Source organism: Crinia signifera, chromosome 1, assembly GCF_055691185.1.
Source record: "Crinia signifera chromosome 1, ASM5569118v1, whole genome shotgun sequence".
In the NCBI taxonomy this organism is placed as follows: Eukaryota; Metazoa; Chordata; class Amphibia; order Anura; family Myobatrachidae; genus Crinia; species Crinia signifera.
In genome coordinates, this window is record NC_139217.1 from 159,087,484 (window position 1) to 159,102,985 (window position 15,502).

Sequence of the window (15,502 nt, forward strand, 5' to 3'; positions counted from 1 at the left end):
CTTTCATGCCCATGGCACGCAAATGGATCGATGGGCAACTCAGGAAGCGGATGTCCAGTGCAATTTAAACCTTTGGCCTCCAACCACAGAGGAAGTGAACCAGGTCTCATTTGGGCCCTTTTTTGCCCCTTTTAGATGGGGCCTTGGGGACAGGGGCCTTTGGCTCAGCTGGCTTTCTTCCCCTAGTCGACACAGGAGGGTCAGCCGAGGTGGAAGGTTGGGGAGCAGCTTGGGGTGGGGCAGCAGATGGGGGATTGTCCCTTAGGGACCTGGCGGTGGACAGCTGCTCCGCAAGAAGTTCATTCTGGCGGCTGAGGTGTTGGCCAATGCTTAGCATGCCAGCCGCCAGAGTTTCATTAATGCGGTTCAACGCCTCAACCTGCAGCTGGTTTGTGGCCTTCCACTCCGCCAGAAAATCCGCCACCTGCTGCTGACGGATCGCAGCATCCACCCCTTGCTGCTCGATCCTGTCCAGCGTCACCAACAGGCTCTCACTCAATGTCTCCTGTGGCTGGGGCTGGGGGCGACGTCTTGGTGGAGGCTGGACCACCTGCTCCACCTGAGTCTCTGCAGAGGAAGATGCTGCCGGTACATCCTGACTTTCTGCTTCTGCTAGGATAAGAATTGAAAACAATGTCACCATCACATACGCAATAAAAAATATCTTTCTAAATACAATGCATTACTGTGACTTACCATCAAAAGCAGCAGCAAAGACCTCCGCCGGGAGCTCACTGTCCATATTGGAGATCCCCCTGATCTCCCCCACATCGATGACGTCACAGGAGTCCAGCTCCAGGGGGGTATACTCCAAATGGTCAGGCATAGGACCGCTCCCGGTGGACATGCTGTGGTTGTACCGGTCAGTCATCTTCCTCTTCAGGGCACTTTTGAAGTCAGTCCACCTACAAGTTTAAAAATACAAATATCACCATGAGATATGTGCACCACTGTGCTACGTGTAGGGTTACCACCTAGTCCCTTTAATTCCGGACACATGTTACTTACACAGGTTCTGTGGCAGTTTAAAATTAGGTGAAGTGGAGTCTTGAAGTCAGCCAGCCACAGAACCTGTGTAATTAATATGTGTCCGGAATTAAAGGCACTATGTGGTACCCCTAGCTACGTGACATTTCCTAGTGTGGGTGATGTTTTTTTGCCATGTGTGGCCAAATATTTCTTTATGGACAAAACCATGTGCACTGCAGGTGAGGCAGGTGTAAAACCCCACCCAAATCTGATTATCTCTGCACAAGTAACACCTGCCTCACCTGCAGTGCACATGGTTTTGTCCATCTAAGAAATATTTGGGCAGAAAGAGTGAACTAGAATAAGGGCCTCAGTTCCTGCTGGAGACTGCTGAAAAATTGACCTGACAAACACACTAACCTTTTCTTCACCGCGTCCCAAGTTCTGACCACTGGTGACACCTGGTTCACTTCCTCTGTGATCTTGTCCCAAAGGTTTCTCCTTGCACTGGCACCCGGCTTCCTGGTTGCCAATTCAATCCATTCGCGTGCCCTGGGCACTAGAATTCGCATTTCGGCCTCTACAAATGCAGGGTTTCTCCTTCTGGTGGTGGTATCCTGCTCAGTCATCACCCTAGATGTTGCAGCACGTTTTCTGGTGGCCCCAGTTCTCTCACCATGCACCTGCTGGGTCACACCTGTTTGGAGAGATGCAACCTCTTGTTCTGGCTGGTTGCTTGGCCCTTGTGGAGCTGGTGGAGGTTCACCAGGGCCTGTTACTGAGGGGCCCGCTTGATCTTGCAGGCGACTCCTCTCTTGGGCCCTCCTTCTCCGCTCCTGTTCCCTCTTCTGTAATGCTTCAAGCAGGGATTCTGCTTGTGCTCTCTGCAGAGCGTCCTCTGCTGCTGAATCGTCAGAGTCAGACATGTTTGCAGCAATTGTGGGCTGCATCTGACTGAATATTTATATGTTAATCTCCCGCCACGAACAAGGGGGTGTATATTTTTCCCCGCAAGGTAGATGCAAATTTACGCCGATATTTCCCGCCGATAATTGCCGCTTAAATTACGCAGGTCTCAATGCACCTGATCAATCACCCGTATATGTATATACACAGGTTGTGGAGCATTGTGGGCTACATCGTAATATGTGTGCACCTGTCATTCCAATGATGAGTGTTGTCAGCTGGTATCTGTTGGAGTTCGTGTATGCTTTGTGAGTCACATTTCAAAACATCACGTTATAATGCTTGCCTTGCATATGTAATGTCTATGCAATTGTCATACAGTAACATGTTGCATTGTGGCCCTTTAAGCAGCGTAGTTATGAGTAGACGGGGTGCGTGTATTATTTTCCGCACACTGTATATATACAGTTCCTCTCTATACATTGAATGCATGCTGTTGGTTGTGGTGTGTATATCGGAACGGTCCGCGTAAGTTTCTATTCGCATCCAGTTTGTTAATGTAAGAGGGATTAATAAAGTTAATACCAAACAAACAATTTTTTCAACCAATCAGCAAGCACCAAAAGTGATATATGTACCTGCAATTAATAACTGCGCCATTGCCACCATGACAGCAAACAGAGCTAGGCCATTCTCCAACTCTGAGCTGTTGGCCCTGGTCCACGTCATGGACCATCACCTGGGGCCCAGGGGCCCATATGTTTCCAATGCGGACAAGCGGCGGGCGTATAATGCTGCCCGCCGCCTGATATTTTCCACGACCGGCGTCCGCAGAAGCCTGGGGCAGGTTGAGCGGCGCTGGTCAGACCTGCGCCGGCGGCAGCCCGTTCTACTGTGCAGCCTTCGCCGCCATATTGCCCGATGTAAGTTTTGATTACTAGTATGTCTGCGTTTTTTAGCAATGTTGTGTGTACTTTTTAAAAATAGGTTGCTGAGTATGGGGGTGTATATGGGTGTATATGGGGTGTATATGGGGGTGTATATGGGTGTATATGGGTGTATATGGGTGTATATGGGGTGTATATGGGGGGTATAGGGGGGGGTTTAAGTAGTTGCTCAGTTTTTTGGTGTAGGATATCAAATAGTTAGCATGATAAATGTCTGAAATATCACAGCAATGATCATTTGGAAGGTTATGAGCATGACTAATGTGAATTTTTCTTTCCCCCTTTTTTATGAATCCCAATCTTCGATTTCTATGCCATCAACATGAACATTGCAGCACGGGCAAGAGCCGCCAGAGAAGCACGGGAGCAGGCACGCCGGGACCAGGCAGCCCCAGAGCAGCCAGAGGAGGAGGAAGAGGAAGAGGAAGAGGAGGAAGAGGAGGAAGAGGAGGAGGAGGAGGAAGAGGAAGAGGAGGAGAAGAAAGAGGAGGAGGAGGAAGAGGAGGAGGAGGAAGAGAAAGAGGAGGAGGAGGAAGAGGAGGAGGAGGAAGAGGAAGAGGAGGAGAAGAAAGAGGAGGAGGAGGAAGAGGAGGAGGAGGAAGAGACACAGGGTGCTGTTTGGACCCACACAATTTCCCCATCCCCTTCCCCCTCCACAACCCCCACCCCCACCACCTCCCCAACCCCCCCCCCCTCCCCACCCCATTTCCAACCCCCCTATACCTCTCCACCACCCACCCCCAAACCTCTCCACTCCCCAGTAACAGCCACTACCGTGGTCCAGACTCCGGGACCAGCATTGTCATTGCTCCAGACCCCCCCAACCACCGCACAGCCAACCAGCGGTGACGAGGATGGCTCAAGTAGCCGTAAGTAAATAATTTGTCTAATGTTTACCTACACATTTCTACACATTAACAATCACAACAACCACATATGTGTATCCAACATCAACATTAGTTGCAACATATCACTGCAGGGCGACCATGAGGTGTGTCCTGTCCGTCTCCAGGAACAAGGGTCCCCTTGGTGTTTTTTTTGAGTGTGGCCATGCCTCACCCCTTGAATAATTGACATAACAGTACATCCAATGAGATATCCGACATTAGTGGTGTGGTAGTTATGTGGCTCCAGGTGTTGGGTAACTCCAGTTCCCAGCATGATGTGCAACACAGGGCCGGATTATAATGGAGGCACAAGGGGTCAGTGCCCCTGGGCCCCCCTCTAGCTAGGGGCCCCCTGTGGTTGTCATGTATTTTTGACCAAAAAAATGTGTAAGTTGTTTTTTTTCTTTTTTAGCTAAATGTTTTGTGCATGGGTGGGGTAGTGCTGCAGCTTCACCTATCTGCCAATGTGACAATGATTTATGGTGCTGAGCATCGGGAGCCAAGGCACACTGATTGCACAAGTGTGCAGTGCATTTCTGGGAGTTGACTAAGTCCCATGACACTTTGCACCAGAGGACAGAGGCTGAGAAGTTTGTGCTGAGCTCTGATTGGTGGAGCTCATTACATGCTTCTCAGGTCCATGGAGAACAGCAGCAGCAGCTTAGTCATGGGAGGGATTTTAATCAGAGGCAGCACTAGGACTGTGAGGTCTCCACCAGAGTAAGGGGCAGAGGGACAAACACAGGCTTTTCATGTGGTGTGTGTGTGTGTGTGTATATATATATATATATATATATATATATATATATATCCCCTGCAGTTAATTAAGTATATTATTTTGTAGTACTGTGTTTACAGCAGACCCATCTTCAATGTAGTTTAAAAATGTATGTGGCCTTCACACATAACTCTCAACTTATTTTTAGGTACAAATACAACAAACATTTGTGTATGTTATATATTAATTTTTTATTTTTATCCCTTCCCTACAGACACTGGACAGCAGCAGGAGGAGGTGGCAGCCCTAATGCGGGAGATTGTCCTCACCCTCCTGTACCTCCAGATCCTGTTTGGCCTTCTGGAGGCCCGAATTTAATTTTTTTTTACCCCCCCCCCCCCCCCCCCCCTTATTATTTTTGTGCCAAATAAACGTTTATGTACAGTTCGAAATTGCCTTTGTTTTTAATCAGAAATATGTTAGAGGGCTTGTAAGGGTAGGTACATACAGATGTGTACTGTAAGTTATACTTGTAATTTGAGGTGAGGGGTAATGATTGATGTGTGAATGTGTGTGTTTTTGAATAAAATAACACATAGTAAAAATGCATGAATGTTTAATGTTGTTCGATTAAAACATCACACATAACATCAGGGTAGGTATACATGTTACACATTTTGGACAAACTAATTATGGACATAATTTAGTACATATACAGAAACACCAACATAACTTGATTTAAAAGTAACAGCAATATGGGGACACATAGATAGTGATTAAAATGCCACATTAGAACATAACAAATATACATGTAATGAGGGTTCAAATGTAGTTTTATTAGGTCTTTATTAAGGTAGACAATTGAGTTAATAGAAAACAATAAGTGAATAACAAATAGATTAATTAATCAATTGTCAGATTAGTAGTTGAGAGGCAAGATTTGCAGGTCCATATATGTGAAGGGTATGCCAGCGTGCACGGACGTACGCTCACTCTCACGAGCGGTGACATAAGCTGAGTTTTCCATTGAAAACAATAGGGACCCGTCCGTGCAAACTGGCGTACGCTCAGATCTCCGCAAGAAGTCGGTGGGGAGACGGAGGAAAGACGGCCGTAGACGGCGCCGTACGCTCAGTTGTACGCCAGTTGTCGGAGTGTAAGGGCTGGGCCGGCCGCGTACGTTGCCGTACGCTCATTTGTACGGCACTCCCCTTCTACGTTATTTCTGCCCGTACGTAAGCGGCTGATTTGTGGGTGGACCTAACCCTAACGGCCGCGTACGGCTAGCGTGCGGTAATGGCGAACGTACGCACGTTTGGCCGCTCCGATCAGAATAATGCCCTATGTGTCATAGAATTGTTTGTTTTGGACATAAATTGGAGAATTGTATGTAGTGTATTGGCAGTTTTTTTGTAGTTTTGTTGACACTTAAATGCCTATGCGTAATTAGCAAGCAAAACAAATGGTTTAAACTAAAAATAATTTAAGTCCGTGATTTAGGGTGCAATTGTGTCCCACTCAGCATCAGTCCCAATTTGTCATAATGCACAGATCGAGATTGTTCAGATATAGGTGGCATGATGATCTAACTCATGTAGTGCAAAAATGTAAAATCCTTCTACAGCAGGACTGACCTTGAGAAGCCCCCGTGGGAAATCTGTACCTTCATTCACCCCTTGGAGATTGGCAATGAATTCCTGACAGCTCATCTTCTTTCCAATATTCTGAAAAATGGAAGGTCAAGCATTACAATGATATATTTCCTTGTGCCTGCATTAATTAAAAAATAAAAACATAGGACATGTGCCATTAAATTCACAGGATGAAAGATGTTTACAGATATTGTATTATGGAATGGATTGCCTACGGAAACTTTTGTGCAAAATCAAATAAACAAAACAGCAATGTTATTCCATACTAAGTTTCTATTGCTTGTACACTAATATAAAATATGTTATTGTAACGGTACAAATAAGAAACTAAACCTAAGAACAAACGTGAGCACACCAACTGTAAGGCAGGCATGTATCTGAGCTAGTTAATAAAGCTTCAGTTTCACGGCTCGGTAAGATTTTGACTATGTACTAAAACGACTCCTCGGGAACCATTTGCTTCATCCATAGTTTAATGGACTACTAAACCATTATTCTTTCTGGTGACTTACTAGCCCGTAGTGTGTATTTCCTTTTATGGACTTGGCTAGTTTATGTCTCCCTCAATGTTCTATTTTCTTAGTATTCTGGGCTCCTCATTATTTATTTTTGGATTTATATGTTTGACCTTTAAGAAGACAAATGTTTCTTCAATCTTTTAATTTTAACCTTACTGCAGGGAATCTGTATATGTGGAAAAGCCAGAATAAAATTTCTACTCGAAAGGGTTTTACAAATTTTTGATAGGCACATGGGGGAGAATTTACTAAATGGGGACTGCTTTTGGATGCGTTTCACCTCAACATGTAACACTGAAATCATGTTAAAAGCAAAATACAAGATCATTTTAACATGACTGACATTTGAAATTTGTGGGTTTAACACATCAAAAAGCATCATTTTTTTTCTCATAGTTTCTGGTATTTTTGTTCACAGACACAGGAAAAATAGTCAGAAACAAGAAAGACACATACATCTACCAAGGAATTCTAGCATCATTTGTAACATAAACATCAATGCATCACAATATTTTTGAAATGAGAATAATTGTACAGCAGGGTTTCATAAATGGGAAAACTAGATGTTCTTCATAAGAACTTTGCTATAACACATTTACATTTAACAACACTGTTTTTTAAGAGTGGTATCACACAACCAATTTCCAGACTACCGTCAGCGCCTATGTATAGTTTTATTTAAGCATTATGATGGTTGCTGGGAAAAACACAATCATTTTAAAAATTCACATCTTAAAATGGCAGAAGTTTGGCCCAAAAATTGATTTTAAATTTGGGAACATTACATTGGGTGCTTTGGACAATTGTCCAATTAGCTGGATTTGGCATTTGTGGCACCACTGCAAGGCAGGTCTGGATAAATATCTGTTGCCTGGTGACTTTAGCACCTGCACAAGTCATGATTTGCAAGGACCTTTTAACAACACTGTGGGGAAAAGAGGGTAGAGGCTAGCTAGTTGGATGCACTGGAGGACACATGCACTTTATGCTGGGATCTGGAAATTTGTTCTAACCTAATCCCATATACACTCTAAGGGAGGTGGATTTATATAGCCAGGATGGGGGTTGGAAGTCGCCCTCTCTTCGGTGTTAACTGTTAACACTGAAAGATTACTCCAGCTACAAGGAGCCGTCATAATTTTATTGTGTATTTTTAATAAATGTCTTAATATACACATTTTTTTTTTTTAGTTTTTTTTGTCAATTTCGAGTGACTCTCCATTTGAGTATTGAGCGCTGATAACACTATGTCACATATATAAAATATCCTACTTTCATCAATAGCAAAAACACACTGTTAAAAATAATTAAATATCTCTAGGCGTAGCAGGGAATGTATGAAGGAACATACATTCTATATATTCTATTCTATCTTCACCTATAAATTGGCGAAACCCATACGGAACATTGTCTATATAGTTTGCATATTACTTGGTGGTCTTATCCAAGGCACCTCATTAACCCATGGCACATGCTCCAATTAAGAGGAAAATATGTGGCTTCAAATGAAAAGGTTTTTTTTACCAATATTAATATGACCACCATACGCAAGACTGTGGGCCAGATGTATCAAGCTTCAAAAAGTGGGAGTGATAAACAAGCAGCCAATCATCTCCTACCTATCTTTTTTTGGAGGGAGGTTGTTCCAGTGCACCCCTGCACTGGAACAACCTCCAGCCACCCATCAGTATTTCGGATTCCCTTACCTCCTTCAAGCGAACCCTCAACACCCACTTCTTCCGACTAGCCTATCCCTCCTCCTCCTAACCTCTTTTGCTCCTCCTATCCTGCCTACCCTACCCCTCCACCCGTTCCTACAGTACTTATCCTATTGGTTTTCGTTCGTCCACCCACCTCCTTTTAGTATGTTAACTCTTATGAGTAGGGCCCTCCTTCCTCACATACTCACCCTACCTCTTTACCTCACCAGCACTCCTGCCCTGTTCTTCCCTTCCTCTACTTCATCTTCAGTCTCCTCAACAATTTCGACACCTACTTCAGAACTGATGCTGATTTTAGTTGTACCAGCTATACCCCTATTTATGCTGTATTTTATCAACACACCCTGTACATTACCTAGTAATTTGTTTTTTTTGTTTGCTATGTACGGCGCTGTGGACACTTTGTGGCGCCTTATAAATAAATTAACTACTACTACCCAGCCTGTCAGTTAGCAGCGGATTGGCTGGCTGTTTATCACTCTCCATTTTATCACTTTTTGAAGCTTGGTGCATCTGCCCAAAAGTCTGATGCACCAATACTTCCGATAATACGTCCACATGGTTACCAAATGTGAAATGTATTTTATTAAGGCAGGGATACTCCGTGTATCACTCCAGCTGTTGTTGCATGGCTGGAAGCTGTTGCAGATTAGCAACAGCTGGAAGACAAACATTGTCTGCACATAGCTTAATACAGTGTAAGATAAAAATCATATATTTATTAAGATCAGATGTTTTGTGTCGGTCGTTTAATATAGAACAAGACAGATGACCTGCCCTTGACTAATCAAACCTTTACCTGTGATAAATCACTGGATGCATTTCTGCACTGTGACATCTGCCAAAATAATATGCCTTGGAAAACATATTTGCCAGGAGGCAACATTCATCAAATATAAAATACGATTAAATAAAAGAATGTGGGACCAGGTAATTATCACTAAATGTGTTGTACACACAGTACTTGACATTTGTAGTCTCTGGTAGTCAGGGCTATTTTTCAGTAGGCTCCAGCAGGAACTGAGGCCCTTATTCTAGTTCACTCTTTCTGACAAAATATTTCTTAGACGGACAAAACCATGTGCGAGGACATGCACTGAAACTGGAGGGAGGTTGGTTCAGGGGAAATGTTAGAAAAAATTAGGTACTTGTGTACTATCACGGCGCCCATCGCATCGCAGACCATAAGGCATGCGATGGTATGCGATGCGACGAGATGTCCCCCGATGTCATACAATGTTAAAATTGTATAGCATTGTATATGGCATACAATGCGATGCAATGCGATTTTAAAATGTATAAGCACCCTAATGGGGGCTTACAATGTTAAATGCACCCCTACGCCACCCCCATAATGAACGTGAACCCGAAGCGCGGCAAGCTTTTCATACCCCCACGACCTTTTCATACCCCCACTATCCACGTCGGCGTGGAGTTGATCTCATATAGTGTGGCGAGCGCAGCGTGCCACCGAGCCCTAAGCGTGGCGAGCGCAGCGAGCCCCGCGAGGGGACGCAGAATACATGTAAAGTAATATGCGTGCGCTCGCCATGCTTCGGGCTCGCTGCGCTCGCCACACTATATAAAATCAACTCCACGCCGACGTGGTTAGTGGGGGTATGAAAAGGTCGTCGGACGCGTACCGCCGCCCCTCGCAGGCTCGCCATGCTTCAGGTTCACGTTCATACTGGGGGTGGCGTGGGGGTGCATTTAACATTGTAAGCCCCCATTAGGGTGCTTATACAATTAAACATCGTATAGAGAGCTTATACAATTTTAAATTGCATCACAGTGCATCGGGTGTATGGCATGCAATGCGATTATATGGTGTGCGACCAAATATCGTGGGCGCCGTGCTAGTACACAAGTACCAAAAATTACTTCACAGAAAGGGTAGTGGTTAAGTGGAATAGCCTCCCATCAGAGGTGGTAGAGGCTAAGACAGTAGAACAATTTAAACATGCTTGGGATAGGCATATTAATATCCTTACAAAGAAATAAGGATCAAAAAGGGGCAGACTAGATCTGCCAAATGGTTCTTATCTGCCGTCAAATTCTATGTTTCTATAAATATATATATATATATATATAAAAACACACACTGTATATACATATATACTGTATATATATATATATATATATATATATATATATATATATATACACACACATGCAGAGTGTCAGCAGTAGCTGATATGCTCTCATTTACTGTAAAATCCACCAATCAGGAAGAACCTATGTATTTTTTTTTCATCTCATAGATGAAGGATTAACAATAATTCTAAAAATAACAGTAAAAGCTAATACTGCTAGACACACTATATTTATGATGCAATAAGGATCAGCTTCCAGCAAGGAACTGATAAGTATATGTGAAAGATATGGATCTGCATTATTTACAATCTCCACTGATATGGTTCTCTATATTATATCTGGAACCAGATATGGTTGAACATATATTAAACTTTATTTTGTTTCTTATGCTAAAGTACCAAGGACAGTTTTGAAACATTCTTGGCAACCGAAACACATCTGAACTCAGAAGCTGATGAAGCAATCCCTTCCTTTCCACCCACTTTGAACTGGATGGAAATTGCATAAAAAATAACAATACCATAAGATATGCATAATATACTATTACTGTAGCAGAGTATATTCAATAAAGGCTGAATGTATTGATAAACCATACAGTTAATTGTATGCCAACTGCCATTACAAGTGTATTGTATTAGTACTTTTTTGTTTTAATTTTATCTGCACCATTTACCTTGTCGACAAGCAAAATGTCAACCTGTAAAAGGTTGACACATGAAACGGTTGACAGGAGTATTACTTTTTGATGTGGATATCAACACCTCTGATCATGGACCCATAAATATTGTAATGAGTCCCCTCGCATGGCTTGCAAAGGGCCAGCTGCCTCGTTGCACTTTTTACCATTACTAATTAGAGTCCATTTGGATCGTAGAGAATGAAAAGGTAAAAAAAATGTAAATTAAAAAAATTCTGGAAAAAAACACATCAACCTTTTCCATGCCAACACTTTTCCTTGTGCTGACTGTCGATCGAAACATGGTCTGTCTATCATACAGATATGTGTCATATAATTGGAGATATCCAAACACAAATGCGAGGACAATGGGCCCGAGTCAAAAGAAGTACGTATACCCAAAGATGACACACATACGCAGATCTGGGGCTGCAACTTTGCTCACAGAGCCCCAAATGCTCCAACGGGATTGACCTGCTGCAGTTTGGCTGTGGAAACAGGTAGTGATACTGAAAACTAGTGTCAACCACACTGGCTGCGTCCCAGGACATGGCCACACTGGCTTCAGCAGTCTCATTTTACTGGACATCCGCATATCAATTCTCACCGTAATCTAGATTGTATAATAGAAGACCAAAAGTTCTTGCAATACAATTCCATTTCCATTTTGCTGCACTATTGCAGACAATGGCAATCCACAATGTACAGCATTTGCAAACTTTCCAGGATTTGTTTTCCATACAAACAATGGGCCTGATTCAGACTCAATCGGTCAGGGCTGAATTTGTCACGTTTCCAATGGAGTGGGTCTGTGCATGGGCGAATATGCGCATGTGCAGACCCCCAGTGCGTATGCCTTCAGCGAGTATAACACTCGCCGAATCGGTAGGGGAAGGAAGGGGGCGGGCTGTTGGGCGGCAGCAGGGGAACACCCAGTGTTTTACACTGGGTGTTCCCCTGGGAACACAGGCATGTCTATGACTGCATGGGGCGGGTGGCTGACGTCAGATGATGTCAGCGCCCGCCACGAATTCGGTCCATCTCAGTCGGAAATAAAAGTCAGTCTAGACTAACTTTTATTTGCAAACGAGTGAAAAATGATTCGATGGTGAGCGACCCTTGAATGATTTTATACTTGTACAGCGGCCACACGTGAGGGGATGTGTAAGCGTGCACATCCCCCGCATGCAAATGCAGGGATTCGCAGTCTAGCGAACAGGTCTGAATAAGGCTCAATATTCCATAAGCCGAAATGTAAAAAAGAAAAGCAATTAAATTCATCACCTGTGTGGACCATACAGAAGAAGCATGGTATATTCTGCATTAAAATTCTAATTCAAACATTTTGCAGAACAGTTTTGAATATGTATTTACAATTAGGGTACATTGTTGTTCCAGAAATCGCTGAGGCTCCAGAAGTAAAATGACATTGTTGTTGTGAGAATGGTTCTTTATCTGATCCTCTGCAGTCCTGCTGCTGCAAGGTTGTTTGCTCTGGCAATTCTTTAAAGATGCTAATGCATGTATTAAAGGGGTTTTGTGAAAGCCGAAGTGGAATTAGTAAATCTACAAAGGTTTACAGCATCTACTCAATACCTGGAGAGCAGAGCGTTACTAATGTAACCTGACATTTTCCTACAGCCAAGTACATCTGTAAAAAGATCACAGGTGAATATGTAAAACCCAGCCTAGAGCATCTGACACCAACTGAATTGGCAGCATCGCACTTCTTACCTTTACTTCATTAATTCAACATTAATATGACAGTCCATATTAATTTACATTACCACCTTCCTTCTACTATACTCCTGCAATGGCCAAAGTTGACAAGGCAGTGAGTAGAAATTAGACCTGTTTAGAATGGTTTACATTTTTTTTTTAAATAGGTTTACTGAAGGGGAGGAAGGATACCATAACTTTGCTTAATTCAGTGCAATGCAAAATGAAAAACAATGACTCCATAACTATAGAAAAATGCAAGGCCTTGTTGAATGTTAAGGACCATACAAACTGGGCGACTTTTATGAAAGCCGCCCAGTGTGTACTGGGCAGCAATGAGCGGTTAGCGCTGCTGCGTGTTCCTGCATCATCGTTGCCGGCCAACCGCTTATCTGCTGGTATTAGCAGCAGATGAGCGGCTTTGTGAACGGCTTTCCATAGCACTGCGCTAGTCAGTTACATGGTCTAGAACAGGGGTCTTCAACCAAATGATTGGGGTGCTGAATGAAAAAAAAATCCTTCCGCACTGTCCTCGCGGCGGAGGATGCTGCTGGGTGAGGTTGAGGCTGGGAGAGCGGGACTGTGCGCGGACATGCGCATTGTCTACTTCCTGACGCCGCGCACACGTCCCGCCCGCACCCTTTCAGACAGCCGGGAGACTGGAGTGACAACCGCCGCCAGCCGTGCACAGCACCTGTCCCTGCCTGCTCCTTAGCTGTTAAGACAGCAAATACAGACGCCGCCAGCAGCAGTTCTCTGCAAGGGACACTAAGGCAGGTGCCTCAGGAGACGGTGAGCTGGCTGTATTTAGAAATGGTTTGTTGAACGTGGGGGTGGGGGTGAAGTGAGCTGGCTGGCTGCATTTAGAAATGTTTTCGTGGGGGTGGGAGGTGAGCTGGCTGCATTTAGAAATGTTTTGGTGCGGGGGGGGGGGGTAAAGTGAGCTGGCTGCATTTATAGATGTGTTTTTTTTGGGGGGGGGTGAGGTGAGCTGGCTGCATTTAGAAATGTTTTGCTGAACATGGGGTGGGGGGGGTGAGGTGAGCTGGCTGCATTTTGAAATGGTTTGCTGAACATGGGTAGGGGGGTGAGGTGAGCTGGCTGCATTTTTTAAAATGTTTTGCTGAACATGGGGTGGGGGGGTGAGGTGAGCTGGCTGCATTTTTTAAATGGTTTGCTGAACATGGGGTGGGGGGCTGGCTGCATTTTGAAATGGTTTGCTGACCTTAATAAGGTTTCAAACCTTATTGTTTGAAGTCTTTATTATGGGTTTGTTAGTATGGAAAAGGTATTGTAATCTTACATTCACATTTTTAAATAGTTTTAATAGTTTAGTGGCCCTCGGGCTTCATTGAATTTTTTTGTGTGGCCCACTCGGTCTTAAAGATTGAAGACCCCTGGTCTAGAATGACCGTCCAGGCCCCTGTTGTTATCTTACTGAAAGCTCTTATGACAATGCCAAGGAGCTAGAGAATCCCTGGAAACAGGTCTTTGGAATCTGAATAGAACATTTCTTTTATGGGTGTTGTATGAGGGCCCAACAGTTGGGATTCCGATTGCCAGCATACCGACATTGGAATCCCGCCCACGATACTCCGACAGGGGGGAGAGAGCGCAAAGAAGATACTTGTGGGCCCGCTGTGCTTGCCACGCTGAAGGTATGGTGTCTCGCTGTGCTCGCCACATGTTTTATTCTCCCGTTATCTGAGTTGTGGACCCCCACGAGGGGGAATAGTCCCTGTCAGTCGGGCATTTGAACAGTCAGGATTCCAATGTCGATATAATGACCATCAGGCCGTCATTTGGCACATGTCTCTTATAGATTTGTTTAATAATATTGGTAATTGCTATTTTCACAGTGAAATAATCATATGGTTAGATAAGTACATTAATATGTATAGTGAGGTGGACGATTTTGTGATTGTACTATGCCTGCAGAATATTCCAATTGTTATCCAAGTTCATTTTGAACCGTAAATGAATGAATCTTTAATTGAAGGTTATTACATTGAAGGTTAATGTCTCATCTTCTTCTTAAAGCAACTATAGTGTGTGACAATCTTATTTTCAGGTTATCTCTTATTTTTCTCCCACGGTGGGCAAGCCATGTTGCTTTACAAAAAAGGCATACTGATGATTTGTTTTGTTATTACTGCATGATTTGTGTTTTTAAGTTTCACATACTGTAATTAAACCAGTTGGAAAGCAGTTTTCTCCACATGAAAAACTACATTATTCAATAAGAGAAACAGTGAAAGACTGTATTCAGCAAGGTCGCTTTGGTTTGTACGTTTGTGTTTGCTGGTGAGTATTAATATGGCAAACAAATGAGAAGGTTGGATCAGTGCTGTGTTAGCACATTTGTCTTTTTATATATGTGTATGTATGTACAGTATAAGATACACAAATGCACAGCACTGTTTTTAGGCTTTCTGCACCTAACCCTCCAAAATGACTACAGGTTGAGTATCCCTTATCCAAATAACCATTATCTTTAGAATGTACTTTATTTTTATTTATTTTTTTTTTTAACCTACTGGGGGACATCTGTAACTGGCACTACTGGGGACATGATATGTAACTAGCACTAAATATGTGCAATAAAATTATTGCTTGGCATTCAAATCCAGTGCCTGAGATTGTACACAAACTTTCACATTTTAAAACCTTGTTTCATGCTCAAATAAGATATATT

General features: G+C 43.4%; 1 protein-coding gene across 8 annotated transcripts in view; it reads right to left on the reverse strand.

Moving 5' to 3' along the window:
* The window catches only part of PSD3 (pleckstrin and Sec7 domain containing 3), a 525,478-nt gene that overhangs the window by 203,122 nt on the left and 306,854 nt on the right, over nucleotides 1-15,502 (reverse strand). For 6 of the 8 annotated variants that reach the window (XM_083175230.1, XM_083175249.1, XM_083175261.1 and 3 more), the window contains one exon: nucleotides 6,062-6,150. In XM_083175230.1, coding sequence (XP_083031356.1) covers nucleotides 6,062-6,150 — 89 coding nt within the window. Of the gene's footprint in view, nucleotides 1-6,061; nucleotides 6,152-15,502 lie in introns of all 8 variants that reach the window. The other 2 variants (XM_083175238.1, XM_083175287.1) reach the window with 1 other exon arrangement.